At 47.5% G+C, this 27,153-nt stretch overlaps 1 protein-coding gene across 1 annotated transcript in view; it reads right to left on the reverse strand.

Annotated features, from left to right (window-relative positions):
* Positions 1-27,153, reverse strand: part of LOC101943449 (complement receptor type 1-like) — a 431,031-nt gene that overhangs the window by 18,082 nt on the left and 385,796 nt on the right. The window contains exon 39 of the mRNA XM_065594544.1: positions 693-755. Within this exon, the coding sequence (XP_065450616.1) occupies positions 693-755 (63 nt within the window). The remainder of the gene's footprint in view (positions 1-692; positions 756-27,153) is intronic.

Here is a 27,153-nt window from a genome sequence, read left to right on the forward strand (position 1 = left end):
CTGGCCCATGCTTGGTCTCTCGGGTTAAGGGACTGTTTAACGGTGATGCAGATATTCGAGCTTGCGCAAGGTCATACAACCCCGGCTCAAACCAGAGCCCAAACAGCTGCAAAACAATTAAACCATCCCTTAGCCTGAGCCCCGTGAGTACGGATCAGCTGGCACGGGCCAGCCGCAGATTTCGAAAAATCAGTATTTCAAAATTATCCATCAGTATTTGAAAAATCAGATTGTTTCAAGAGACACACTTTTGCTGTCCTTACTAGAGTAAAGTCATTTAGTATCTTCCATAGCTGCTGATTAGACATTAAATGGGTAACTCCTTGCCACAGATTGAACAGAACCACAGTCACTGATGTCAATGAGTTTTGCATTTAGAAATCAGACCCATGTAAAAGCAATGCTCAGACTAAGATTTTTAGGGTAACTGTATGAAAGATTATATAACAGTAACAGCGAGGGTAAAGAGTGCTCTGAAGTGGCCTTTCAATGGCTCCTGGAATTACTGAACCTATTTGCCCTTAGATCTGAACCTATTCACCCATGAGATCTTAATTTTTCCTCTGTGTGTGTATGTGAAGCGAGAGCAATTTTTTAAGGATTACATTTCCAACAGCAACCTAACTGTGGAACCTGGGGGCAGGGGAGATAGCTCAGTGGTTTGAGCCTCAATCTTCGAGGGGGCCACTTACTTCTACCAGCTACTTCTACTCCTTTAGGAGCGACAGTCTTGGGTTTGTCCTGGGTAATTATGACTAAGGCTAAAAGAAGAGGAAAAAGCAGTTATGAACATTATATCAGTCTCCCATCACCAGCTGGTCACTCAGATGTGAAAGGCTCAATGTGGTGTCTCTTGCTGTCACCATGAGTTACAAACTGCCAAAATCTGTCATTTCCCTTCAGTTTTACTCATCAAAACTTCCTACAGGGACTTCTAAAACCCCTGAACATGCTGTTTTCACTGAGCATTCTCTGCAAGGTGTTGCCATGTGCAACTCAGAACTGTGCATCTCCATCCCTCACATCAACATATCCTTTGGCCTAGGAGAAGGTGCACCGTGTTGGGAATCAGGAGATGATGAGTTCAACTCTCATTATTTCTACTGACTGGTATTAACAATCCTGTGCCCTTCAAAACCCAAGTTATCGCTGAGCAATCCATCCTCCCTGAATGAAAGTTACACAAGCTAGGAAGAGAACCCAGATCTCTAATATGGCAGATCTAAGTCTCATCCACTTAGCCTAAATGAAAGAATTTGCCAAATCTAAATACTTGGTTACGCAGCATGTCCAATAAGGCTATTCGTGCATATAGAATTCAAAAATATCTATATGACTGACAATCTAAATTGAGTGAATATAAAACACACATGAAAGGTCTGTAACAGTTACTCTGCAACAGCTCCAATCAGGCGTTCTTCTTAAAGCCATAAAAATAGCCTGACCTTCACAAGTTGGAAGTTGACTCCATTCAACTTGATCCCCCTTCAGCGTACATTGGATGAAAGGCCTCCCACGTAATCTGAACCTAAAGTAAAGAGAAAAAGTTTCTTACCTAACTCTCCAGTTGCTCCTGTAATAGTCCAGAACTTGGGAAAAGGGGTTCTTTCTGCCAGTAAGTGACCCTGTAGGGTCATTCCTGCTGTAAGTACCAACATGAATCCTAGGACCAAGGAATGCTGAGCGGTTAAAGCCAATGTAGAACAAGCAAATAGGTGGGTATAAGATTGCAGAGACCATGTTAGCAGGTGAAATCCTTCCCCTTAAAATCTATACTAGCTAGATGCTTGGGAATTTCTGGGCAATATCTTTGTTGAACCTTAGCAAAGGGAAACAAGTAAGTCTCTCTTATCCACATTTTTAATGCTGATTTCTTACATCCCCAGAAGGTGGAAGAAGTCCCTAAAGAAGTTCCATTATTTGAAAAATACTAAGGAAATTAGTAATTTTCCAGACCGTTAATCTTCTCAGAGTGTTCGCATGTGAAAGACGTTTGGCTTTGCAGAATGGAGACTGCGCCACATCTCCCTCATTCCAATCTGCAGAACGGTGCTCGGGATGTGTGCTGCTGGCATTCTACACCTTGGATTACTGTCCCAGAGAAATGGGGAGCAACTTACTAAAAGGGGTGTCTCTGTCACTCTGGAAGTTAGTAGCTCAGCCTGCTTAGTGCCATCATTCCTCTTCCTATTTTAATTTTGCTCTTCTACCAAAGAGTTGGCAACAGTCCACATCCAAGACCCACTTAGCTAGACCTCTAGCTAATTCTTGCACAGGGAGTTCTGCATAGTGGCAATGCAGTCACTTAGCCTCCGCTACTTCCTTTAACACTACAGGCTAAAGGTCATGGCCTTATTTATTTGTCAAGGAGGTTTAGAGAAACAGATGAAAGGTGCACCTAGTAAAGCTGGTCTCTGCAGGTTCTTTAACCGGTCTGCTGAAAGGACAGGGGCCACCAAGGATAGACATGAACATCATGTGTGGCCAGGTGGCTACCACTTTTCTTCCAACTTAGAACATTACACCCAAAGGCCACTTGTGCTGACAGCAACAACCGGGAGAGAAGACAGCTGCCCAAGGGCTGTCCCACTGCTGCCACTCTTTCAAAACCTGAACATCTCAATGTCCAAACCTAATCAGCCCATTTAAACCCAAAGCTTTTGTTGGCGGACACAATTCCAAGGTGTGCAGCTTCTGTACTCTTCTGCATAGGAAAATGTTAAGTATCACAACAATAGCTTGGACAACAAGGAGCCCTTGTGGCACCTTAAAGACTAACACATTTATTTCAGCATAAGCTTTCATGGGCTAAACCCCACTTCATCATTATTAGCCTACGAAAGCTTATGCCACAATAAATGTGTTAGTCTCTAAGGTGCTACACGGACTCTTTGTTGTTTTTTCTGATACAAGCTAACACAGCTACGTCTCTGAAACAACAGCTTGGACATTCTTGTGGGTGCAACTCAGCTGCAGTATTGCCTAGAGGAAAAACCACTGGATTGGGACTCAGGAAACTTGGATTCCATTCTCATTTCTGCCTCTGGCCTGTGGGTGACCTTGGGAAGTCACTTCCCCTCTGTGCTTCAGTTTCCCCATCTGTGAAATGGGGATTTGATATCTGATAACAGCTAGTTTTTATTACATCACCTGAGAAGAACGTAAGAACGGCCATACTGGGTCAGACCAAAGGTCCACTGAGCCCAGGATCCTGTCCTCTGACAGAGACCAATGGCAGGTTCTCCAAAGGGAATGAACAGACAGGTTATCATCAAGTGATCCATGCCCTGTCACCCAATCCCAGCTTCTGGCAAACAGAGCCTAGGGACACCATTCCTGCCCATCCTCACTAATAGCCATTGATGGACCTATCTTCCATGAATCTATCTAGCTCCCTTTTGAACTCCGTTATAGTATTGGCCTTCACAACACCCTCTGGCAAGGAGTTCCAGAGGTTGACAGTGTGTTGTATGAAAAAATACTCCTCATATGGAAGCCGTTCTATACCCCTAATCATTTTTTGTTGCCCTTTTCTGAACCTTTTCCAATTCTAATATATCTTTTTAGAGATGGGGCGACCACATCTGCATGCAGTATTCAAGGTGTGGGCATGACATGAATTTATATAGAGGCAATATGATATTTTCTTATTATCTATCCCTGATGGCTCAGCTACAGGAAAAGACATTCTCTTTGTCTCCTAATCCCTGTGGGGTTTGAAGACAGAGAATCATAGGACTGGAAAGAACTTCGAGAGGTTTTCTAGTCCAGTCCCCTGCACTCAGGCAGGACTAACTATTATGTAGACCATCCGTGAGAGGTGTTTGTCTAACCTGCTGTTAAAAATCTCCACAAATTCCCTAGGCAATTTATTCTATAACCAGCCGCTCCCAATCATCCTGATCCCAGCACAGGGAATTTAACCCTTGTTGCCTGCACAAACAACCTAAATGGGTGACACAGTGAAAAACAAAATGATATATCAATTAAAACAAAGACATCCATGCTCATGGCATGTGCTTCCCTGTTCAATTACTCTGATGTCCTGAAAGTACCTGCACTATCCAATGAAACCAGAACCCAATCACATATTATGGTAGTTTTTTCCAACAGCAGCTTGATGAAATTGAAGCGCACCCCATGATACCGTAGCTGCACCAGCTTTCTCCCAACTTAATCTTTTAAATTAGATCGAAATTTCTATTATTAATTTTCCACTGTTCACCAAACTAAGCTCTGTGACTTAATCAGCACCGGTTGCCCAACACTCACCCTTCATCACAAATGATGTTTACTCTTGCACCATACAGGTAATTTGTTGTATCAACAGCTCTGCCATGCTCTGGTCCTTTTGGAACACCACACGATTTCCCTAGCACAGAACAAGATCAGTGTTAGCGTGTTATGTTGATGCAACAAACTCTAACAGACTTCGAAGAGACTATAGCCGGGGTGGCCAAACTGTGGCTCACAAGCCGCATGTGGCTTTTACACAGTGAAAGTGCAGCTCACAGAACCCTCCTACCAGACTTGGGGTGGGGGGGGGCAGCGTGGGACCTCTGCCTTGGAGCAGGGTGGTGTGCTGGGGGTTTCTGCCCAGCAGGGAGGCAGGTTTCAGGGCTTCAGCAGGAGTGGGGCTGAAGCCCCGAGCACCAGCAGGTGCCTCCTGTTCCGGCTCTTGAACTTCTGAAGATTGTTGTATGCGGCTCGAAGGGTCAGTAAGTTTGGCCACCCCTGGACTATGGCAATGGCAGACTAGCAGTGCAGTTAGTTCACTCTCCTCTCTGGGGGTTTTTCCTACTTAACTGTGGATATTCTTATTGTCCATATTAAGTGTTGAATTCTATCACTTTGTCAACTTCAATGGCAAAGACTCCTCCTACCTGGTACAGGGAGTTATTTGTGATGCTTCCTCTGGTGCCAGGCACTTATTACCAGACAGAACACACCATCAGCCATTCACCATGTCCACATGCCAAACAGAAGAGACATGCTGCATTCAGGGACCACAGAGAAAGCTACAAACAGCACTAATGAGTATATTGGGAAAACATCTCTGTCCTTGATGTGGATAAGGATTTTTGCACATCAAAATATATGGCCTGTTATATACATGAAGTATTTTCCTAATCAGGCATGCCAGACTACTTGAGTCTAAGCCCTGGTCTACACTACGAGTTTAGGTCAAATTTAGCAGCGTTAGGTCGATTTAACCCTGCACCAGACCACTTGACCAAGCCTGTTTTGTCGACTTAAAGGTCTCTTGAAATTGATTTCTGTACTCCATTTGTGTGATGAATTAATAAAGAATGCATGATTTTGGAACAATAATGACTTTATTGTCTCTGAAAGCAGTGATCAAAGGGGGGAGGGCGGTTGGTTTACAGGGAAGTACAGTCAACCAAGGGGGTGGGTTTTCATCAAGGAGAAACAAAGAGAACTGTCACACCGTAGCCTGGCCACTCATGAAACTGGTTTTCAAAGCTTCTCTGATGCGCAGGGCACCCTGCTGTGCTCTTCTAATCGCCCTGGTGTCTGGCTGCGCGTAATCGACAGCCAGACGATTTGCCTCAACCTCCCACCCCACCATAAATATCTCCCCCCTACTCTCACAGATATTGTGGAGCACACAGCAAGCAGCAATAACGATGAGAATATTGGTTTAGCTGAGGTAAACTGCGCCAGCGAGCTTTTAAACATCCAAATGCACATTCTACCACCATTCTGCACTTGCTACGCCTATAGTTGAACTGCTCCTTACTACTGTCCAGGGTGCCGGTGTATGGCTTCATGAGCCATGGCATTAAGGGGTAGGCTGGGTCCCCAAGGATAACTATAGACATTTCAATACCCCCAACGGTAATTTTCTGGTCTGGGAAGTAAGTTCCTTCATACAGCTGTTCAAACAGACCAGAGTTCCTCAAGATGCGAGCGTCATGCACCTTTCCCGACCATCCCACGCTGATGTTGGTGAAATGTCCCTTGTGATCCTCCAGTGCTTGCAGCACCATTGAAAAGTGCCCCTTGCGGTTTACGTACTGGCTGCAAAGGTGGTCCAGTCCCAAGATAGGGATATGCGTTCCGTCTATCACCCCACCACAGTTAGTGAATCCCATTGCAGCAAAGCCATCCATTATGACCTGCACATTTCCCAGAGTCACTACCCTTGATAGCAGCATCTCAGTGATTGCATTGGCTACTTGGATCACAGCAGCCCCCACAGTAGATTTACCCACTCCAAATTGATTACCGACTGACCGGTAGCTGTCTGGCGTTGCACGCTTCCAGAGGACTATCGCCACTTGCTTCTCAACTGTGAGGGCTGCTCTCACCTTGGTATTCTGCTGTTTCAGGGCAGGGAAACTCAAGTCACAAACTTCCATGAAAGTGCCCTTACACATGCAAAAGTTTCACTGCCACTGGGAATCATACCAGACCTGCAACACTATGCGGTCCCACCAGTCTGTGCTTGTTTCCCGGGCCCAGAATCGATGTTCCACGGCATGAACCTGCCCCATTACCACCATGATGTCCAAATTTCCAGGGCCTGTGCTTTGAGAGAAGTCTGTGTCCATGTCCTCATCACTATCGTGATCACGCTGTTGTTGCCTCCTCGCCTGCTTTTGCGGGTTCTGCACATACTGCAGGATAATGCGAGAGGTGTTTACAATGCTCACAACAGCAGCGGTGAGCTGAGCAGGCTCCATGCTAGCTGAGTGGGCTCCATGCTAGCCGTGGTATGGCATCTGCAGGAGAGCAGGAAAGCAGAGCTTCAGCGGAAGCAGTGGATGACAACGGATGACATGAGAATAGATATTTATACCAAACGACGAGAGGACCTGAGAGGTGGATTCATGGCACCAGGAAAGCAGGAGAGCAGAGTTGCAGCGGAAGCGGTGTATGACGATGGTTTGAAGACCTACTGCACAGTCTGCTGCCAGCAGCACCCAAGACACAACAGTGGCGGTGTCGGTGAGCTGAGCTGAGCGAGCTGCACGCTTGCCATGGCATGGCGTCTACGCGGAAAAAAGGCGCGAAACGATTGTCTGCCGTTGGTTTCACAGAGGGAGGGGAGACTGACGACATGTACCCAAAATGACCCTTGACAATGTTTTTTGCCCCATCAGGCATTGGGAGCTTAACCCACAATTCCAATGGGCGGTGGAGACTGCAGGAACTGTGGGATAGCTACCCACAGTGCACCGCTCCGTAAGTCGATGCTAGCCACGGTAGTGAGGACGCACTCCACCAACTTAATGCTCCTTGCGCCTCTTGCTCCCAGCTCCTCACACTCTCGCACTACAAACTGAAGTGAGCTCCTTTTAAAACCCCGGTGCCCTGATTAGCCTGCCTTAATTGATTCTAGCAGCTTCTTCTTAATTGGCTCCAGGTGTCCTAATTAGCCTGCCTGCCTTAACTGATTCTAGCAGGTTCCTGATTACTCTAGTGCAGCCCCTTCTCTGGTCACTCAGGGAACAGAAAACTACTCATCCAGTGACCAGTATATTTGCCCTCTACCAGACTCCTGTACCCCACTGGTCTGGGTCTGTCACATAAGATATAGCCTATGTTTGTCAAACAGAATATAAGACAGACATGCAAGGAGCTGTGGTTAAGGGTGATCACTCAGTTGGCTCCTTCCTCTCACCCTGTATTGATGTAGGTTTTTAAATGGAATACAAGAGATACAGACTCAATATGGGTAGCTTTGCCAAAACTTATGGCATTATTCACAATGCAGGCCATTCATCATTTAAATTTTGTTATGTATTTTGGGGTATTTGAACAACTCTGCCATGCATATAGTTATTAAATATTGCATTTATGTTTTAATACGGTGAGTCAGTTTGGTTGAACTGTATGCTGAATGAGCGCTCTCTGAGGCTAGAATTTTTAAATGTGTGAATTTTAACAACAAAAATAATACACCTCTACCCCGATATAACGAGACCCGATATAACATGAATTCTGATATAACGCGGTAAAGCAGTGCTCTGGGGGGGGGGGCGGGACTGCGCACTCCGGTGGATAAAAGGAAGTTTGATATAACGCAGTTTCACCCATAATGCGTTAAGATTTTTTGGCTCCCGAGGACAGCATTATATCAAGGTAGAGGTGTACTATTATTCTCCTTCACATGTAGTTTCCAGGGATACTGTGCTCACCATTTTTAAATGGATATTTACCACAGCATGATATTAACTTTTACTTCATTATTTGTGATTTCCTATTGCTGCTGGGAAGCACAACGAACACAATGAAAAGCTTAACTACTGCAAGCGCTGTCTAACGTTCAATAGTACTCACATTGATTTCTCTCTCCATTTAAAGCTTAATTGAAATTTTACATCAAAACCTGACAAAAAGGTTTTTCAAACTAACATTGACAAGCCAGTACTGAAATGTGAACCAGCTGCTTAACACAAAACACTCCTATCTGCTCACAGAGGGCCACTCGCTCAATGGAGAGAGAAAAGTGACAAAAAAGACACCCACCTCTACAGAACTCAGGGGCTTCTGACCACGTTGAATTCTCAAGACAAGTAATGACAGGTTTCAGTTCGGTGCTCTCATATCCTGGACGACAGACATAACTCACAGTGGCCCCATTAGCATGGAAATTCTTCTTCTTATCTTCCTCACTTAAGGCAGCAGATTTTAACCTTGGTGTGGCACCACAGCTAGCTAGCAAGGAAAAAAAAATAGGCACAAAAATGGTACTTTTAACTTTCTATGTATATATAAATACACACACACATATATATATTAAAAAAAAAAAAACAGAAACACTAAGTGTGCACAACTCTGTAACATAAGTGAAGGGTACCAAACAGGTAACAGGTACCCTGCCCAAACATTTATGATTTAGAGGCAGCAGCAGCTATTACAGTACAGCTACAGAACAGCATATGAGCATTAGAGCAGGACATGTTGGGACTGTTGCCTGGAGATCTGGAGAAAAGTGGACGATGGATCCTGGCTTCACTGGGGTTTTCTTGGCGGAGGCCCCAGATGCCATCCTTGGTTGGGCCCCGGCGTCAGCGCCCTGGAGGAAGCGTGAGGATGACTTGCAAGGGATCCGGGAGACCCAAGAGGGACTATGGGAGGGGCAGTGGGCCTGCCACAAACAGTTGGTGCAGCTGGAAAGGGAGCAGCGAGCCCTGGTAAAACTCCTCCAGAGGGAGTTTCTGAGGAGCCGCTGAGAGCGTGACAAAGTCGAGCACCAAGGCCAGGAGGCCTGGGGCTAAGTGCTGGACTTGTTATGCCTGTGGGTGTCAGGGACATTTGAGATGGGACTATCCCTACTGGGTTGGGGGCAGGGAGACGTACCCAGAATAGGGGAAGGGACAAGACCCTGAGAAACACTGTTGGGTGAAGAAACCCAAGAGGGGATCAACATGTTGGGCCTCTGGGCAGTGAGGGCACCTGTGGAGGGATTGCCCAGAACCAAGGAACACGGCCCAGGCAGCCCAGAGAGAGCTAGGCCCGGGAAGGACTGGAAAAGGCCCAAGGCCGGGAGGAGGCAAGGAGCTTGCTTCTTCTGCCAGGAGAGGGGCCATATTAGGAGACACTGCCCCTTCAAGGGACGAGGGGTGCAGGGCGGGATACCCAAGGACCCTGGTGGGGGTGTGTGTGTGAAGGCCGGCAGGGTCAACACTGCAGTGGGAGCAGTAGACCTACCAGGGGGCCAGACCCAACGGAATGTATCCGAGAAAGGTACTGCGACAGAGTGGGTCCAGCAGGAAGCGGGGGCCCAGACTGACAGAGAGCAGGCTACAGCGGGAACCCAGACCCTGAAGTTAGAGGGCCTGGGGGATGTTAGCCTAGGTATGCGACTGATGGCAGCAGAAGAGGCCCGCCGGACAGCGGAGGTGGAGCTACAAAAAGCCGAAAAGGGGAAGGAAGACCCAGCCTTAAAACTGAAGGACAGTGAGGAGAGGTGAGTGCAGCTGGCGGGACATCTCTGGGCTGCACAGGCTAGAGGACCCCCCTTCCCCCAGGCGTGGGATTTTGAGGAGGGTGTGGGTAACGGGGCAGTTACCCTGCTCCTGAGAGAAAAGGCTGGGCTGATGGGGAAGCAAGGACAGCTGGGGCCACGCCCCAATTAGGCCACAGCTGGCTCTAGCTAAGGGCTGTGAGCCAGGGGCTGAGTCAGTCTCTGCAGAGGTGAAAGTGAGCTGGTACGCTGTGCCGGACCGGACCGGACCAGACCAGTTTCCCCAGGCTGGTGCTTTAATGGGCCCAGGGCTCCCTGCAGCAGCAGGAGCCCCGGGCCCTTTAAATCGCCTCCAGAGCCCCGCTGCTGCTATCCCGGGGCTCAGGAGCCCCCGGGTAGCGGTGGTAGGGCTCTGCTGGCGATTTAAAGGGCCTGGAGCTCCGCTGTGGTAGCGGCGGCCAAAGCCCCGGGCCCTTTAAATCGCCCCTTAGTCCCAGAGCTCTGTAGCTGGTAGCTCTGGGGGTGATTTAAAGGCCCCACCTCTTCCATGCTCCCGCTCAGGACTCCAGCATACGAGTAAGTCCTTTAAGTTACTTTCACCCCTGAGTCTCTCTCTAGGTGTGGAGAGAGAAGGGCCTGGCTGCCTGGGAGAAAAGGGTATTTGAACTGGAGCAGGGCAAGGGAGATGGGGCGCTCCAGTCTGGTAAACCCCCAGGCTGCAGGCCTTATACAAGGCCTAAAGAGAGGTACTGGGGTTAGGCAGAGGCAGCTGGTCCAAACCCCCTTTGCCAGTAATGAGTGGTTTAGAGACTGCAGTGAGCAGGGGCTAAGTGATGACTGGCAGTTGCCACTGAGGCAAGGTGGGGATAGGGGGCTCGGGGTTCCGCTGGGAGGGGAGACCCAGAGCGGGGGTACTGCAGGGGAAGAACCCCGAGGTAAAGGGCACCAGGGTCCAGGCGGGACATGGGGCCTGATGCAGGTGAGCCACCGACTTGCAGAGTATCAGAGGGGTAGCCGTGTTAGTCTGAATCTGTAAAAAGCAACAGAGGGTCCTGTGGCACCTTTGAGACTAACAGAAGTACTGGGAGCATAAGCTTTCGTGGGTAAGAACCTCACTTCTTCAGATGCATCTGAAGAAGTGAGGTTCTTACCCACGAAAGCTTATGCTCCCAGTACTTCTGTTAGTCTCAAAGGTGCCACAGGACCCTCTGTTGCGACTTGCAGAGGGCGCTCCGGGCTGAAGTCGAGCTAATTCCCAGGAGCACCAGCAGGAGGCGCCGCGCCGATGAGTCTCACTTCACTACAGGGACAAACTGTCTCTTTATTACATATGTACAGAGCACAGCACAAGGGGCCCATGATACCCAATTGGGACCTTTATGCAATATTGGAATATAAGTGGTACTATGCAGGTAAATCATTTCTGAAAGAGCTTTATTTCATATTTACCTAGTGATGCAGGAAAACTGTCTGAGCATCCCAACCTATTTCTGTGCAGTCAAAACTCAAATATAAATTTACTTCCCATTCCTGTCGGTCTAAACCGAACATTCCTGAATCAAACACAAGTCGTCTCACTGATGGATGTTCCCAGATTGCTTTGCAACAAGATTCTTGAATAAGCAGGTTAATTGGATATTGTCACTGATCCAGCAAGGAACTTGAAACTAGTTATTAAAGCTAATTTTGAGTAGACCTATTCAGTGGGGGAAAGTCTGACATTTCCATCAGCGAAGGGTGGCCTGAGCAAATTTGTTCCAGAGAAAATAAAATACTTACAACCACAAAACTCTCCAATGGTTGACCACTCAGAGTTTGAAAGGCAAACGAGTGTGTCTGACTGTCCAGGGATTTTAAAAAAGCCGTCACGGCACCTGTATGTCACTTCTGTGCCGACAGGGAAGCCCTCTGTGCGACTAGTATCATGGTGGACGGCACGACTGAACGTTGGCGGGGCCCCACACAGACCTATCAGAAAAACATAAGAACAGACTCTCATTTAATAGGAGAGAGATTTATTTTAACTAATTTCACACAGCTGGCTTCGTTGAAAAGGATCCTGACATGCCTTAGATGCTACAGGGACCTGCCACAGGCCAGGTGAGCCCCGTTCTGGGGGGTTCCTCATTGTTGTGTATTTGGTTGTCGTGGTTTTTGTTCCTATGGAAACTGAGTTAGATTATTAGGGGATGGCCCAGCCAGTTTTGGCTGGTTAGGTCAGCTCAGTATCTGTAAATAAATGGTTGCTTTGTAAGCTTGCTGCTCTCTAGTCTCAAGTGATTTCTTCCTAAACCTGCTACCCGCAAGGATATAACAAAGTGGCGACGAGGGTGGGATACCTGTGCTGCCCCAGCAACAGAAGGAAGTAAAAGTCAAGGTAAACAAACACAAACAAACAAACAAACAAACAAACAAACAACTGCTTGTTGGCACGCACTCTAAGCAAAGCAGAAACTAACTATGCCCAAATCGAACGTGAGGCATTGGAAATCGTTTTTGGAATTCAAAAGTTTCATCAGTACCTGTTTGGGCGGAAGTTTACTCTTCTCACAGACCATCGACCTCTGACGTCAATTTTTGGACCCTACACAGGCATTCCCCCATTAGCTGCTAGTCGTATGCAATGTTGGGCACTGTTACTTTCAGCGTGTAGATCAATCTCTGATAATTTTCACATGACTCTACATTGTGCCTCTTCATATAACCTTGTGGTGGGTCTACCCACGTGTGACCTCTGTTTTCATGGAACTTTGTATCAAAGCCTCATTTAGAAACTTTGCATTGCCCTTGGTATAATATTATAGCCCCTAAGGATAGAATAAGATAGAAGAAAAATTTCTTTTTGCTAGCAGTAGAACAAGAGCTCTCCCCCCCGCCTCCACTCTTACTCAATTGCCTTGTTGAATGAATGAGGTGTGGATGAGCAAGGCATGGAAGGCAGCACCTCCAGACAGCCTCAACTGTTGGAGAGGGGCTGGGAGCCAGACCCAAGGACAATAAAACGTGTCAAGTGGGCTCATTAAAGACAAGCAGACATACTGACGGCCTCGGGGGTTAGAAGCAAGCACCTTCTTTTGAAAACACCCTCTTTGCAGCATTGGAACAACACTCAAAAGAAAGCAGCACAAAGGACCAATGGACACAGACACAGAGTTTGAATCTGGTATAGATTTGCATGAGAAGAAAGCTGCTATAAAAGTGAGGTGTCTTGCAGAAGACCCCGGGTCTCGTCTTGTCAACATGGGAGCATCGATCCGGATCGGCAGAAGCCCGGCTCCACCCCCTCCCTCATCTAACTCACCTGGCCAGTGAAGTTAAGGGGAGCAACTAATTGGTAACAACAAGATGGAGTGTGTTTGTGTGTGTGTGTGAGTGTAAGTGTAATATATTATATGCATATAATACAGTGTTAATGAATACATGTATTACTAATAAATGTGGCGTTTTGTCTTATTCCCCCTGAAAAGATCCTGTGCAGTACTTTAAGTACAACAAGCGCACACACATAAAATCAAATATCGAAAATCCACTCTGCACGGCAATGCAGATGGCCTCTCAAGGGTGCCTTTGCTGGTCAAACATCAAGATAGTGCCCAAAAGAAAATCTTCTATTTTGAACAGGTAGACAACACATCCATCACTGCTACTCAAATAAAAAAGGCAACTCGCGTTGACCCAGTATTGTCCCAAGTTATGGACCTGGTGATGCATGGAACATCTCGACGAACCTCTTCGGTCTCACCCAACCTTGTTACCTACATGTCCAGGAGGACGGAGTTATCAATCCAATCTGGTTGCTTGTTGTGGGGGAGATGTGTCATTATCCCACCACTACTGAAATCACAGATGTTAAAACAGCTAAATTCTGGTAACTGTGGAATAGTGCGCATGAAGGAAATTGCACGAAGCTATTTTTGGTGGCCTGGATTGGACAGTGCTATTGAAGAGAAGGCAAAAGCTTGTATGTCATGTCAGGGTGTGAGAAATGCACCCCAGTGGCACCCCTACACCCATGGGACTGGCCTGAAAACCCATGGCAATGTATTCACGTTGACTTCGCTGCCCCCCTTAAAAGAAGCATGTTCTTGGTGGTGGTAGATGCCCATTCTAAATGGCCAGAAGTCTCTATAATGCAGTCCACTACTGTAAAGTGTACTATCCAAAAACTATGGGAACTCTTTAGTCGTTTCGGTCTGCCAGAACAACTTGTGAGCGAGAATGGACCGCAGTTTGTCTCTCAGGAGTTTCAAAATTTTATAAAGGCAAATGGAATACACACATCACTTCAGCACCATATCATCCATCCACCAATGGATTAGCTAAAAAATTTGTGCAAACAATGAAACAAGCTTTAAAATCGGCAAGGGGACAACACTCCATTCAAAAGCATCTGGATACCTTCTTACTTTCCTACAGAAACACACCTCATGCTACGACCAAGGCATCCCCAGCCTTTCTAATGATGGGACGACAGCTGCGCACTTGCTTTAATCTGCTAAACCCTTCTGAACCTTGACAAATTGTGCAATGTCAGCAATAATATCAAGTCATCAGATGGGCACCCAAAGCAAAAAACCTAACCTTTAGCTCGGGACAGCCAGTTTTGGCTCGAAATTATACTTCTGGAGCTAAATGGGTCCCTGCCACAATCTTCACTCAAACAGGACCTGTTTCCTACACAGTCCGGACTGCAAAAAATCTCACCTGGCGGCAACATGTAAATCAGCTGTCGCCAGGTCATGCCAGTCCTCAGAACACCTCTTCAGTTAAGTTGTCTGACTTCACCTCTTCTGGCAAGACACCAAATCAAAAATCACCTGTTCCTAACTGTTCTCCTCCATTACTGCCGGCGGCTGAGATACCCCTTTGCCCGGCACGAGCTGATATCACCTCCTCACCCGTTCGCGCTGTGAACCCATTGTCAGGCCTGCGCGCAAGGTACTTTTGGGTGCAACAGCACCAGAAGTTCACCATAATCCATCTAGAGACAAAAAAACTCCTCAATGGCTGGATCTTTAGCTAGGGCGAACCCACGGTTATGGGGCAAAATAATCCCCAGGGTTTAGCTGGGAATGGTGACAGTCTACCCTCCTTCTCTAGTCTAGTGTTTGTTTTATTTAGGGAATGTTCTTATTAAGGGGGGAAGAATATGTTGTTTATTTGGTTGTCGTGGTTTTTGTTCCTATGGCAACTGAGTTAGATTATTAGGGGATAGCTCAGCCAGTTTGGGCTAGTTAGGTCAGCTCAGTGTCTGTAAATAAATGGTTGCTTTGTAAGCTTGCTGCTCTCTAGTCTCGAGTGATTTCTTCCTAAATCTGCTGCCCCCAAAAATATAACATGCAGGTTTTCCAGCAGCCTATGAGAACAGAAAAGGTTCCCACAGCCCGGGCTTTAAATTAAATGCATCTTCACGGCTGTGCTAGGTGAAGTTATCTAAACAGGAATTAGCCGAGCAAGACCAACCACGCTGCACAATAACTGTGGAGGTGGAGAGAGTGATTGGATTAGCAGCACCGAGTAGCTGAGTCCCCACTGCATGACGAGCTCCAGCCTCAGCAACTCTCAAGCTCCCACCCACACTCCAAGTGCGCCAGCTAGTGGCCAACTCAAGCCGGAGAGATTCGTCCCTTAAACAAAGCTTCTTTTGACCACCATGAATCCTGTGTTCAGAGCTAGACTGGATATTTCTCCCCCTTACACTCACCAGATTTATTTGGGGGTTTTCAGGGGTGCCTGGGATTCTTTTCAGCATATAAAAAGGAATTTTGCAAAAGGAAAGATCGTCAGTTCACTCATCTGACTGTTCTGAAAATCATATAAACAGCCACGCCACTCACAGAAAGACATCAGATGCCACATGATGACTAGAGTGACTTTTACATTGTTAGAATCTGACAAAACAGGCTAAAAGAAAAGAGGCCCAATCCCAGAATTGCTCCTTCTCTCTCCTACAAATATTTCGAAGCTCTGCCTCCTAACACACGTGAAAGTACCACTGAACAACATCGCTAAGATAAACAAACAAAAAAAGCAACTAATTTTACTCATTTCATTTTCCTTAGTATTTCTGAGACTGCACAGTGCAAGATGTCCATATGCATTAGGTGTGGCCACACCACCTGTCAAGGCTGCTTCCCCACTCTGAACTTCAGGGTACAAATGTGGGGGCCTGCATGAAAACTTCTAAGCTTAACTACCAGCTTAGATCTGGTCCGCTGCCACCATTCCCAAAGCTAATTCCCTTTCCTGGGAAGCCTTGAGAGACTCTTCACCAATTCCCTGGTGAATACAGATCCAAACCCCTTGGATCTTAAAACAAGGAGAAATTAACCATCCCCCCTCCTTCCTCCCACCAACTCCTGGTGGATCAAGATCCAATTCCCTTGGATCTAAAAACAAGGAAAAATCAATCAGGTTCTTAAAAAGAAGGCTTTTAATTAAAGAAAAAAGGTAAAAATCATCTCTGTAAAATCAGGATGGAAAATAACTTTACAGGGTAATCAAACTTAAAGAGCTCAGAGGACCTCCCTCTAGCCTCAGGTTCAAAGTACAGCAAACAGAGATAAACACTCTAGTAAAAGGTACATTTACAAGTTGAGAAAACAAAGTAAAACTAACACGACTTGCCTGGCTATTTACTTACAAGTTTGAAATAGGAGAGACTTGTTTAGAAAGATGTGGAGAACCTGGATTGATGTCTGGTCCCTCTCAGTCCCAAGAGCGAACGACTTCCCAAACAAAGAGCACAAACAAAAGCCTTCCCCCACCCAAGATTTGAAAGTATCTTGTCCCCTTATTGGTCCTTTGGGTCAGGTGTCAGCCAGGTTACCTGAGCTTCTTAACCCTTTACAGGTAAAAGGATTTTGGAGTCTCTGGCCAGGAGGGATTTTATAATACTGTACACAGGAGAGCTGTTACCCTTCCCTTTATAGTTATGACACGCCCCCCAAATCACAGATAGTGTTGGACAGCCAGTTCCACACTGGCTGTGATTTCTTCCTGGAGCTCTAGGAGAAAACAGAGTTAATAAGACACATGCACCTTTAGACATACTACTGATTATATAAAAACTAACAATATGTTCCTCATTCCAAGAACAATTTTTAACCAGTTGATTCTGGGAAACTTTCCCGGGAGAGTGCATCAGCCACTTTGTTAGAAGCCCCTGAAATGTGTTTTATTTCAAAATCAAAATCTTGGAGAGCTAAACTCCACTGAAGAAGTTTTTTGTTATTCCCCTTGGCGGTATGAAGCCACTGTAGCGCAGCATGGTCTGTTTGTATTTGGAAACGCCGTCCCCAAACATATGGGCGTAGCTTTTCCAGCACGTACACAATGGCGTAGCATTCCTTTTCGCTGATTGACCAGTGGCTTTCCCTCTCAGACAGTTTCTTGCTGAGAAACACGACAGGATGGAATTCTTGATCCGGTCCCTCCTGCATTAAAACTGCTCCTACGCCCCGCTCGGACGCATCTGTGGTTACTAGGAACGGTTTGTCAAAGTCTGGGGCCCTTAGCACAGGGTCAGACATGAGTGTCGCCTTAAGCTGGTGAAAGGCCTTTTGACACTCATCAGTCCACTGAACTGCATTTGGCTGTTTCTTTCTGGTTAGGTCTGTCAGCAGGGCGGCGATTTGGCTGTAGTGTGGTACAAATCACCTATAATATCCGGCCAAGCCTAAGAAGGATTGGACCTGTTTCTTTGACTTTGGAACCGGCCACTTTTGGATAGCATCCACTTTGGCCTGTAGGGGATTTATAGTTCCTTGACCCACCTGGTGCCCCAGGTAAGTCACTCTGTTTTTGCCTATTTGACACTTTTTAGCCTTAACAGTTAGTCCTGCCTGTGGGATGCGCTCGAAGACTTTTTCCAGGTGCTCCAGGTGTTCTGTCCCTGAGTCAGAAAAAATGGCCACATCATTGAGGTAGGCAACTGCAGATTCTCCCAATCCCGCTAGGAGACCATCTACAAGTCTTTGGAAGGTGGCGGGTGCATTTCGCAACCCGAAAGGGAGTACATTGAATTCATACACCCCTGCTTGGGTGACGAAGGCTGACCTTTCCTTAGCGGGTTCATCTAGTGGTACTTGCCAGTACCTTTGGTTAAGTCTAAAGTAGAGATGAATTGGGCATGTCCCAATTTCTCCAATAGCTCATCTGTGCGTGGCATTGGATAGTTGTCAGGACGAGTTACAGCATTTAGCTTATGGTAGTCCACGCAAAAGCGTATTTCCCCATCTGGTTTGGGAACTAGAACCACTGGAGATGCCCATGCACTATTAGAGGGGCGGATTATACCCATCTGTAGCATGTCCTGGATCTTCCTTTGTTTAGCAGTTTGGGCATGAGGTGACTCCCGGTAGGGTGGGGTTCTAATTGGGTGAGCATTACCTGTGTCAATGGAGTGGTATGCCCATTCGGTACGTCCTGGAATGGCTGAGAAAATTGGTGCAAAGCTTGTGCACAGCTCCTTGATCTGCTGTCGCTGCAGTCGTCCAAGGGTTGCGGAGAGGTTCACCTCTTCCACGCCGCCATCCCTTTTTCCTTCGTAGTAGACACCTTCAGGCCACTTCGCGTCATCTGTTTCCTGGTCTGTAAACTGGCAAACATTTAATTCTCTGGAATAAAAGGACTTAAGAGAATTAACATGGTATACCTTAGGCTTTATGTTGGAGGTGGGGGAGGCTATGAGATAGTTAACAGCTCCTAGGCGCTCCTGGACCGTGAATGGTCCTTCCCTCGATGCTTCCATTTTATGGGCCTGGAGCGCCTTTAAGACCATGACTTGGTCTCCTACTTTGAAGGACAGTTCTCTGGAATGTTATCATACCAGGCCTTTTGCTCTTCCTGAGCATCCTTTAGGTTTTCTTTAGCAAGGGCTAAGGAGTGTCGGAGGGTGCTTTGTAGGTTGCTTACAAAGTCTAGAATGTTAGTTCCTGGAGAAGGCGTAAACCCCTCCCATTGCTGCTTCACCAACTGTAATGGCCCCTTAACCTCGCGGCCATACACAAGTTCAAATGGTGAAAACCCTAAACTGGGATGTGGTACAGCCCTGTAGGCAAAAAGCAACTGCTGCAACACTAGGTCCCAATCATTGGAGTGTTCATTTACGAATTTACGTATCATGGCCCCCAAAGTTCCATTAAACCTCTCCACCAGGCCATTGGTTTGATGGTGGTAAGGGGTGGCAATCAAGTGATTCACCCCATGAGCTTCCCACAGGTTTTTCATGGTCTCTGCCAGGAAATTAGTTACCGAATCGGTAAGGATGTCGGAGGGCCAACCTACCCTGGCAAAAATGTCTGCTAATGCCTGGCACACACTTTTAGCCCTGGTGTTGCTTAAGGGTACTGCTTCCGGCCATCGGGTAGCAAAATCCATGAAAGTCAGTATGTACTGCTTTCCTCTGGGTGTCTTCTTTGGGAAAGGACTCAGAATATCCACAGCTACTCGCTGAACTGGGACTTCAATTATGGGTAGTGGCTGGAGAGGGGCTTTAACCTGGTCTTGGGGCTTTCCCACTCGTTGGCACACCTCACAAGACCGGACATAATTAGCAACATCCTTGCCCATTCCCTCCCAGTGGAAGGACTTCCTCAACCGGTCTTTGGTTCTGTTCACCCCAGAATGGCCACTGGGATGATCATGGGCTAAGTTCAAGAGCTTTACCTGATACTTAGTGGGAACTACCAACTGTCTTTGAGGATGCCAGTCTTCCTGGTGCCCACCAGAAAGAGTCTCCTTTTATAAAAGTCCTTGTTCTACAACAAACCGGGATCGGTTAGAAGACCTGAGAGGTGGTGAGGTGCTCCGTGCTGCCGCCCAAGCTTTCTGAAGGCTGTCATCTGCTTCCTGCTCAGCCTGGAACTGTTCCCTTGAGGCTGGAGACATCAGTTCCTCCTTGGACTGTGGACTGGGGCTTGGTCCCTCTGGAAGCGATGCAGGTGCTGGGGCTGTTTCCATTGACTGTGAACCCCTGTCCGCTGGTGCACTATGTGGTATCTCAGGCTCTGGCTGAGCCTCTTGGGTAGGGTTATCTGCTGCTTCCGCCAGGTCAGACTCGCTGGTGCCCTCTGGCATTGGAGTTGTAGATGGGTTTGCAAGCGCTGGACTCAGTGCTGGCAATGGTTCTGGTGCCGGTTGCGTTGCCAGTTCCGGTTCTGGGACTGCCTTTGGCTGGGTCTCTGGGATTGGATCCACTACGGCTGTTGCAGTCGTTGGCAGGGGATCCGGTTCCACCACCTTTGTCTGGGTCTCTGGTAACACAGATGGGGCCCTGGTGGACGGCTCAGGAACAGGGATGGGGGTGAAAGCTGGCTTAGCCTGGCTGCGGGTGACTATTCCCACCCTTTTGGCTAGCTTCACATGGTTGGCCAAGTCTTCCCCCAGCAGCATGGGGATGGGATAATTGTCATAGACTGCAAAAGTCCACATTCCTGACCAGCCCTTGTACTGGACATGCAACTTGGCTGTAGGCAAGGTTACAGACTGTGACACAAAGGGTTGAATTGTCACTGGAGCCTCTGCGTTGATGAGTTTGGGGTCCACTAGGGATTGGTGGATAGTTGACACTTGTGCCCCAGTGTCCCTCCAAGCGATAACTTTCTTTCCGCCCACTCTCAAGGTTTCCCTTCGCTCCGAGGGTATGAGAGAGGCATCTGGGTCTGGGGATCTTTGGTGTGATTTTGGTGTAATGAACTGTAATCGGTTGGGGTTCTTGGGGCAGTGAGCCTTTATATGTCCCAGTTCATTACATTTAAAACATCGCCCTGCTAAGGTATCACCGGGGCGATGTTGGTTGGTGGAGACTGGTGTGGTGGGGTGAGAAGGCGTCTGGGGTTTCCCTTGGGCTGTGGGTGGGGCCTTGGGTTGTCCCCGGTGGTAAGGTTTTGTTTCGGCTTGCCCCTTCTGATACTCGCTCCAACTGCTACTAGTTTTTTTCTTTTCTGCCACCTCCACCCATTTGGCTCCAATCTCCCCCGCCTCGGTTACAGTTTTGGGCTTCCTATCTAGGATGTACCTTTCTATTTCCTCAGGAACACCCTCTAAAAACTGCTCCATTTTTACTATGGAAACCAGATCTTCCAGAGATTTAACATTTGCTCCTGATACCCAGGCATCACAATTTTTGTCAATGTGGTAGGCATGCCGGGTAAATGACACGTCTGGTTTCCACCTTAGGGCTCTGAACCGCCGACGGGCATGCTCGGGTGTTAGCCCCATTCTGAGTCGGGCCTTGTTTTTAAAAAGTTCATAACTGTTCATGTGTTCCTTAGGCATTTCAGCCGCCACCTCTGCTAAGGGTCCACTGAGCTGCGGCCTCAGCTCTACCATGTACTGGTCTGTAGTGATGCTGTATCCAAGGCAGGCCCTTTCAAAATTTTCTAAGAAGGCCTCAGTATCATCGCCTGCCTTGTAGGTGGGGAATTTTCTGGGATGGGAAGGGGTACCTGGAGAGGGGTTGCTAGGATTGGCTGGTGTACCCGGCCTAGCTCATGCTAATTCCAGTTCATGCTCCATTTCTTTTTCTCTCAGCTCCATAGCTCTCTTGTGGGCCTCCTCTTTGGCTTTTTCTTCTTTTTCTTTCAGCTGCATAGCTCTCTTGTGGGCCTCCTCTTTGGCTTTTTCTTCAGCTTCTCGCTCGAGTTTTTTTAATTGAAGCAGTCTCTGATGTTTTTTCTCATTTTCTTCTGCTTCTAGTTTGGCCAGTTCTATTTTGTTAGCTACTTCTTTGGTAGTCATTTTCCTGTTTTCTTGTGCTAGGCCACACCCCTCTGCAGTTGCCTAGGGAGGTTGTGGAATCTCCATCTCTGGAGATATTTAAGAGTAGGTTAGATAAATGTCTATCAGGGATGGTCTAGACAGTATTTGGTCCTGCCATGTGGGCAGGGGACTGGACTCGATGACCTCTCGAGGTCCCTTCCAGTCCTAGAATCTATGAATCTATGAAACTGGGATGCACTCAGATCAGGCTGCTGCTGAGGTAACAGAGACTTTCTAAATAGCTATTTCCGAGGAGTTAGAAAGAAAAAAAAAACAATTCAGCTTGTAAATTCCTTTTACCAACTGTTTGCTCATTGATTGAACCCTTCTCTTAACAAAGGCCCTTTCTAAAAAAAACTTAACACGTCTGCCTTCAGGCAAGGAGAGAGAAGATATGCATCTACCTTCAGCTCTGCTTTCCAAGCAGCTAGAAGGAAAAAAAAATCTTACTGGCTTTTGGGTTTAAAATGAATCCCACCGCTCTGCCACCATGTCAAGGCTGCTTCCCCACTCTGAACTTCAGGGTACAAATGTGGGGGCCTGCATGAAAACTTCTAAGCTTAACTAGCAGCTTAGATCTGGTCCGCTGCCACCATCCCAAAGCTAATTCCCTTCCCTGGGAAGCCTTGAGAGACTCTTCACCAATTCCCTGGTGAATACAGATCCAAACCCCTTGGATCTTAAAACAAGGAGAAATTAACCATCCCCCTCCTTCCTCCCACCAACTCCTGGTGGATCAAGATCCAATTCCCTTGGATCTAAAAACAAGGAAAAATCAATCAGGTTCTTAAAATGAAGGCTTTTAATTAAAGAAAAAAGGTAAAAATCATCTCTGTAAAATCAGGATGGAAAATAACTTTACAGGGTAATCAAACTTAAAGAGCTCAGAGGACTCCCCTCTAGTCTTAGCTTCAAAGTACAGCAAACAAAGATAAACACTCTAGTAAAAGGTACATTTACAAGTTGAGAAAACAAAGTAAAACTAACACGCCTTGCCTGGCTATTTACTTACAAGTTTGAAATAGGAGAGACTTGTTTAGAAAGATGTGGAGAACCTGGATTGATGTCTGGTCCCTCTCAGTCCCAAGAGCGAACGACTTCCCAAACAAAGAGCACAAACAAAAGCCTTCCCCCACCCAAGATTTGAAAGTATCTTGTCCCCTTATTGGTCCTTTGGGTCAGGTGTCAGCCAGGTTACCTGAGCTTCTTAACCCTTTACAGGGAAAAGGATTTTGGAGTCTCTGGCCAGGAGGGATTTTATAATACTGTACACAGGAGAACTGTTACCCTTCCCTTTATAGTTATGACACCACCCTTGTAGTCACACCACCAATAGTTCTTTGAACCATACAATCTATTCCTGTGCACAACAGTGAGGATTATAGTACAATTTTAGAGATGGATAATCTTTGGCCCATGCCTGGAGTGCCATTCTCAATAGGAGACCCCTGACACATTAGCATCTCACTAGAATCACATGTGAACAAGCTCTGGTCTTCCCCAGTCTCAAAAGCCATCCTCTGATCCCACCTATCCCTTCAACTATTGCCCCACATCCCTCCCTCCCTTCCCTTAACATCAGTGAACATGATGTTGTGAAGGCCAAAAGTATAACTGAGTTAAAAAAGAATTAGTTAAGTTCATGGAGGGCAGGTCCATCAATGGCTATTAGCCATGATGGTCAGGGGTGGAACCGCATGCTCTGGGCGTTCTTAAACCTCTGAGTGCCAGACTCTGACACTGGACCACAGGGGATGGATCACTCTATAATCACCCTGTTCTGTCCGTTCCCTGGGAAGCATCTGGCACTGACTACTATCAGAGACAGGATACTGGGGTAGATGGACCATTGGTCAGACCTACTACGGCCTTTCTTAAGGTCACTGCCTTGTGTTTCTGCCTTCTAACAGTATCCTTGCTCCTCTCCAGTTCTATAACTGCTCCTTCCCAGACAAGTCTCCTCCTTCTCCTCTTGTCTGAGCTCACTGATCAAATTATCTTTCTTAATCCTGTCTGATCTGGCTCCCATTAGCCTGCACTCCCCTGCTGATCCTGTCCTCTCTTGGGACCATCTCATCAGCTCACAAGACTTCAGCTACCAGCTCTGTGCTGATTCCTTACAAGACATCCAGGTGCTGGGGGCATCGTCCCTGGAGCCAACAACTTATTCTCCCCACTTCACAGTGAGACGGTGGCAGGATGAATTACACTAAAACCAGGTTGAGAGGCCGCATCACCAATAGAGGAACCAGCACAGCCGGAGTAAAGCCAGGGGCCGGGTGAGCAAAGGGCTCCACGCACAGTTATCTGGGGTCCCACCCCAGACCCCGGCCCCGCACAGCCCCGCTGCAGACGGTGAGTTGGTTTCCCAGGCCGGGGGACGGGCACTGGGGAGCTCCGGGCTTGTCTCTCACGGGCAGAAGCGGGGCCAAGACAAGACATCGCCCCGGCGGGTCTCTGGCAGCGGAAACACCCGCCCCGACGGGCCGTGGGGCCAAGCCCGCTGCCCCGCCCGCTCACACCTGTCCCCCGGCCCGGGCTGTCCCGCGGCCGCTCGCTCCCCAGGGCCCCGACTGGCCGGGCCGAGCCCCTGCGCCCGCAGCCAGTGGGGCGGTGCCGCCTCGGGCGGGGCTCGCTGCCCCCCGCTCCGCACCCCGCGCAGCCAGTGCGGGGCAGCCGCAGGTCCCCGCCCGCCGGCCCCGCACAGCCCGGGGCACCGCCCGCTGCTGGGGCCGCCGCGACTCACCGCGAGCCCCGGGCAGGGGCAGCAGCAGCAGCAGCGCCAGGAGCCCCCGGGCGCCGGGCCGGTAGCGCGTAGCCGAGACCATGGCGGGGCCGGCAGCGGAGTCTCAGGGGCGCGACCGCTTGCTCCGGCTCTGCCTGCACCGTCGGGGGCCGGAGTTCGGGGACAGCAAGGAAAGGGGGCGGGAGCAGGGGCGTGGCCATTAGTCTATGGGGGCGGGGCCTGAAACTGGGGGCGGAGCTTGTGTCACTGCTTTGGCCCCAGGCGCTGTCCAGGGAGCAAGTGCTGGGGCGGGAGGGGAGAAGAGGCTTATCTGCAAGGCCATTCCCCCAATTTCCCCCTCTTGACATCTACTTCTGCCATGATGCCTACAGGGAACGAGCTAGCTGATCATGGCAAGTTCAAGAAATTATTGGCATTACATAGCATCCAGGGCCCACCTTTGGCCATCTTAAGTTTAAACTATAAGCGAAATATCCACCAGGAAGTGTCGGAAAGAAGAGCTGAAATGCAGGATTGGTTGGTGGGAGACAGGTTACGATTACGCTGGTCTACAATTTTTGAGACGTCGTCTGCTTCAGAGATAAAATATGCTATTTATTATGTATAAATAATAATGTGATGTGCTGAATTCAAAGATGACAATTAAAACAACTGATCGGCTACTGTTTTGAAGATATTTAAGTTTTTACATTTTATGTCTATGTATATTGTGTAGATAGTAGAGTTTTAATCATAAATTGTAAACCTAGGTCTTTTCATGTGTTTATGGTTGCTTTACATGATAATATTTCACCTGTCCTGTTTATGTAACACTTTAAAAATCAGCAAAAGGGTTATATAAATAAAATTTATTATGAAACAAAAGGCAAAAAACTATTATGTACATAATTTAGTCCTATTCAGTGTCTACTTGGCGCTTCTTGGCTTGTCTCTTTTATTCATTCAATGGAGCATCTCTTGTCACTGTCCAGCAATAGTCTGCAAGTATTGAGGGGCTCCATTTGCCCTGATAGCGTTTCTCCATTGTTGCAATGTCCTGGTGAAATAGCTCGCCATGTTCGTCGCTCACTGCTCCGCAGTTCAGTGGAAAAAAATCTAGATGAGAGTGCAAAAAATGTATCTTTAGTGACATGTTGCAACCAAGGCTTTTGTATGCCTTGAGGAGGTTTTCCACCAACAACCTGTAGTTGTCTGCCTTGTTGTTTCTGAGAAAATGTATTGTCACTAACTGGAAGGCTTTCCATGCCGTCTTTTTCTTGCCACGCAGTGCATGGTCAAATCCATCATCTCGAAGAAGTTCACGAATCTGAGGACCAACAAAGACACCTTCCTTTATCTTAGCTTCACTTAATCTTGGAAATTTTCCACGGAGGTACTTGAAAGCTGCTTGTGTTTTGTCAATGGCCTTGACAAAGTTCTTCATCAGACCCAGCTTGATGTGTAAGGGTGGTAACAAAATCTTCCTTGATTCAACAAGTGATGGATGTTGAACACTTTTCCTCCCAGACTCCAATGACTGTCGGAGTGGCCAATCTTTCTTGATGTAGTGGGAATCTCTTGCACGACTATCCCATTCGCAGAGAAAACAGCAGTACTTTGTGTATCCAGTCTGCAGACCAAGCAAGAGAGCAACAACCTTCAAATCGCCACAAAGCTGCCACTGATGTTGGTCATAGTTTATGCACCTCAAAAGTTGTTTCATGTTGTCATAGGTTTCCTTCATATGGACTGCATGACCAACTGGAATTGATGGCAAAACATTGCCATTATGCAGTAGAACAGCTTTAAGACTCGTCTTCGATGAATCAATGAACAGCCTCCACCCATCCGGATCGTGAACGATGTTGAGGGCTGCCATCACACCATCGATGTTGTTGCAGGTTACAAGATCACCTTCCATGAAGAAGAATGGGACAAGATCCTTTTGACGGTCACAGAACATGGAAACCCTAACATCACCTGCCAGGAGATTCCACTGCTGTAGTCTGGAGCCCAACAGCTCTGCCTTACTCTTGGGTAGTTCCAAATCCCTGACAAGGTCATTCAGTTCACCTTGTGTTAGGAGGTGTAGTTCAGAGGAGGAGGATGGGAGAAAATGTGGGTCCTGTGACATTGATGGTTCAGGACCAGAAGTTTCATCCTCTTCCTCTTCCTCGTCTGACTCAAGTAAGAATGATTCTGGTGCATCAGGAACCGGCAGTCCTTCTCCGTGGGGTACTGGGCGTATAGCTGATGGAATGTTTGGATAATGCACAGTCCACTTTTTCTTCTTTGACACACCTTTCCCAACTGGAGGCACCATGCAGAAGTAACAATTGCTGGTATGATCTTTTGGCTTTCTCCAAATCATTGGCACTGCAAAAGGCATAGATTTCCTTGTCCTGTTCAACCACTGGTGAAGATTTGTTGCACAAGTGTTGCAGCATATGTGTGGGGCCCACCTCTTGTCCTGATCTCCAATTTTGCAGCCAAAATAAAGGTGATAGGCTTTCTTAACCATAGTGGTTATACTGCGCTTTTGTGATGCAAAAGTCACTTCACCACAAACATAGCAGAAGTTATCTGCACTGTTCACACAAGTACGAGGCATCTCTGCTCACTTTGGCTAAACAGAAATGTGTCCCTTTGCAAAATCAAACACTGACAAATAAGAGAGCACGACACTGTATGATTTCTAGAGCTGATATAGGGCAATTTGTTCAGCAGA

The sequence above is a fragment of the Chrysemys picta genome, chromosome 4 (genome assembly GCF_011386835.1).
Source record: "Chrysemys picta bellii isolate R12L10 chromosome 4, ASM1138683v2, whole genome shotgun sequence".
Classification (NCBI taxonomy): Eukaryota; Metazoa; Chordata; order Testudines; family Emydidae; genus Chrysemys; species Chrysemys picta.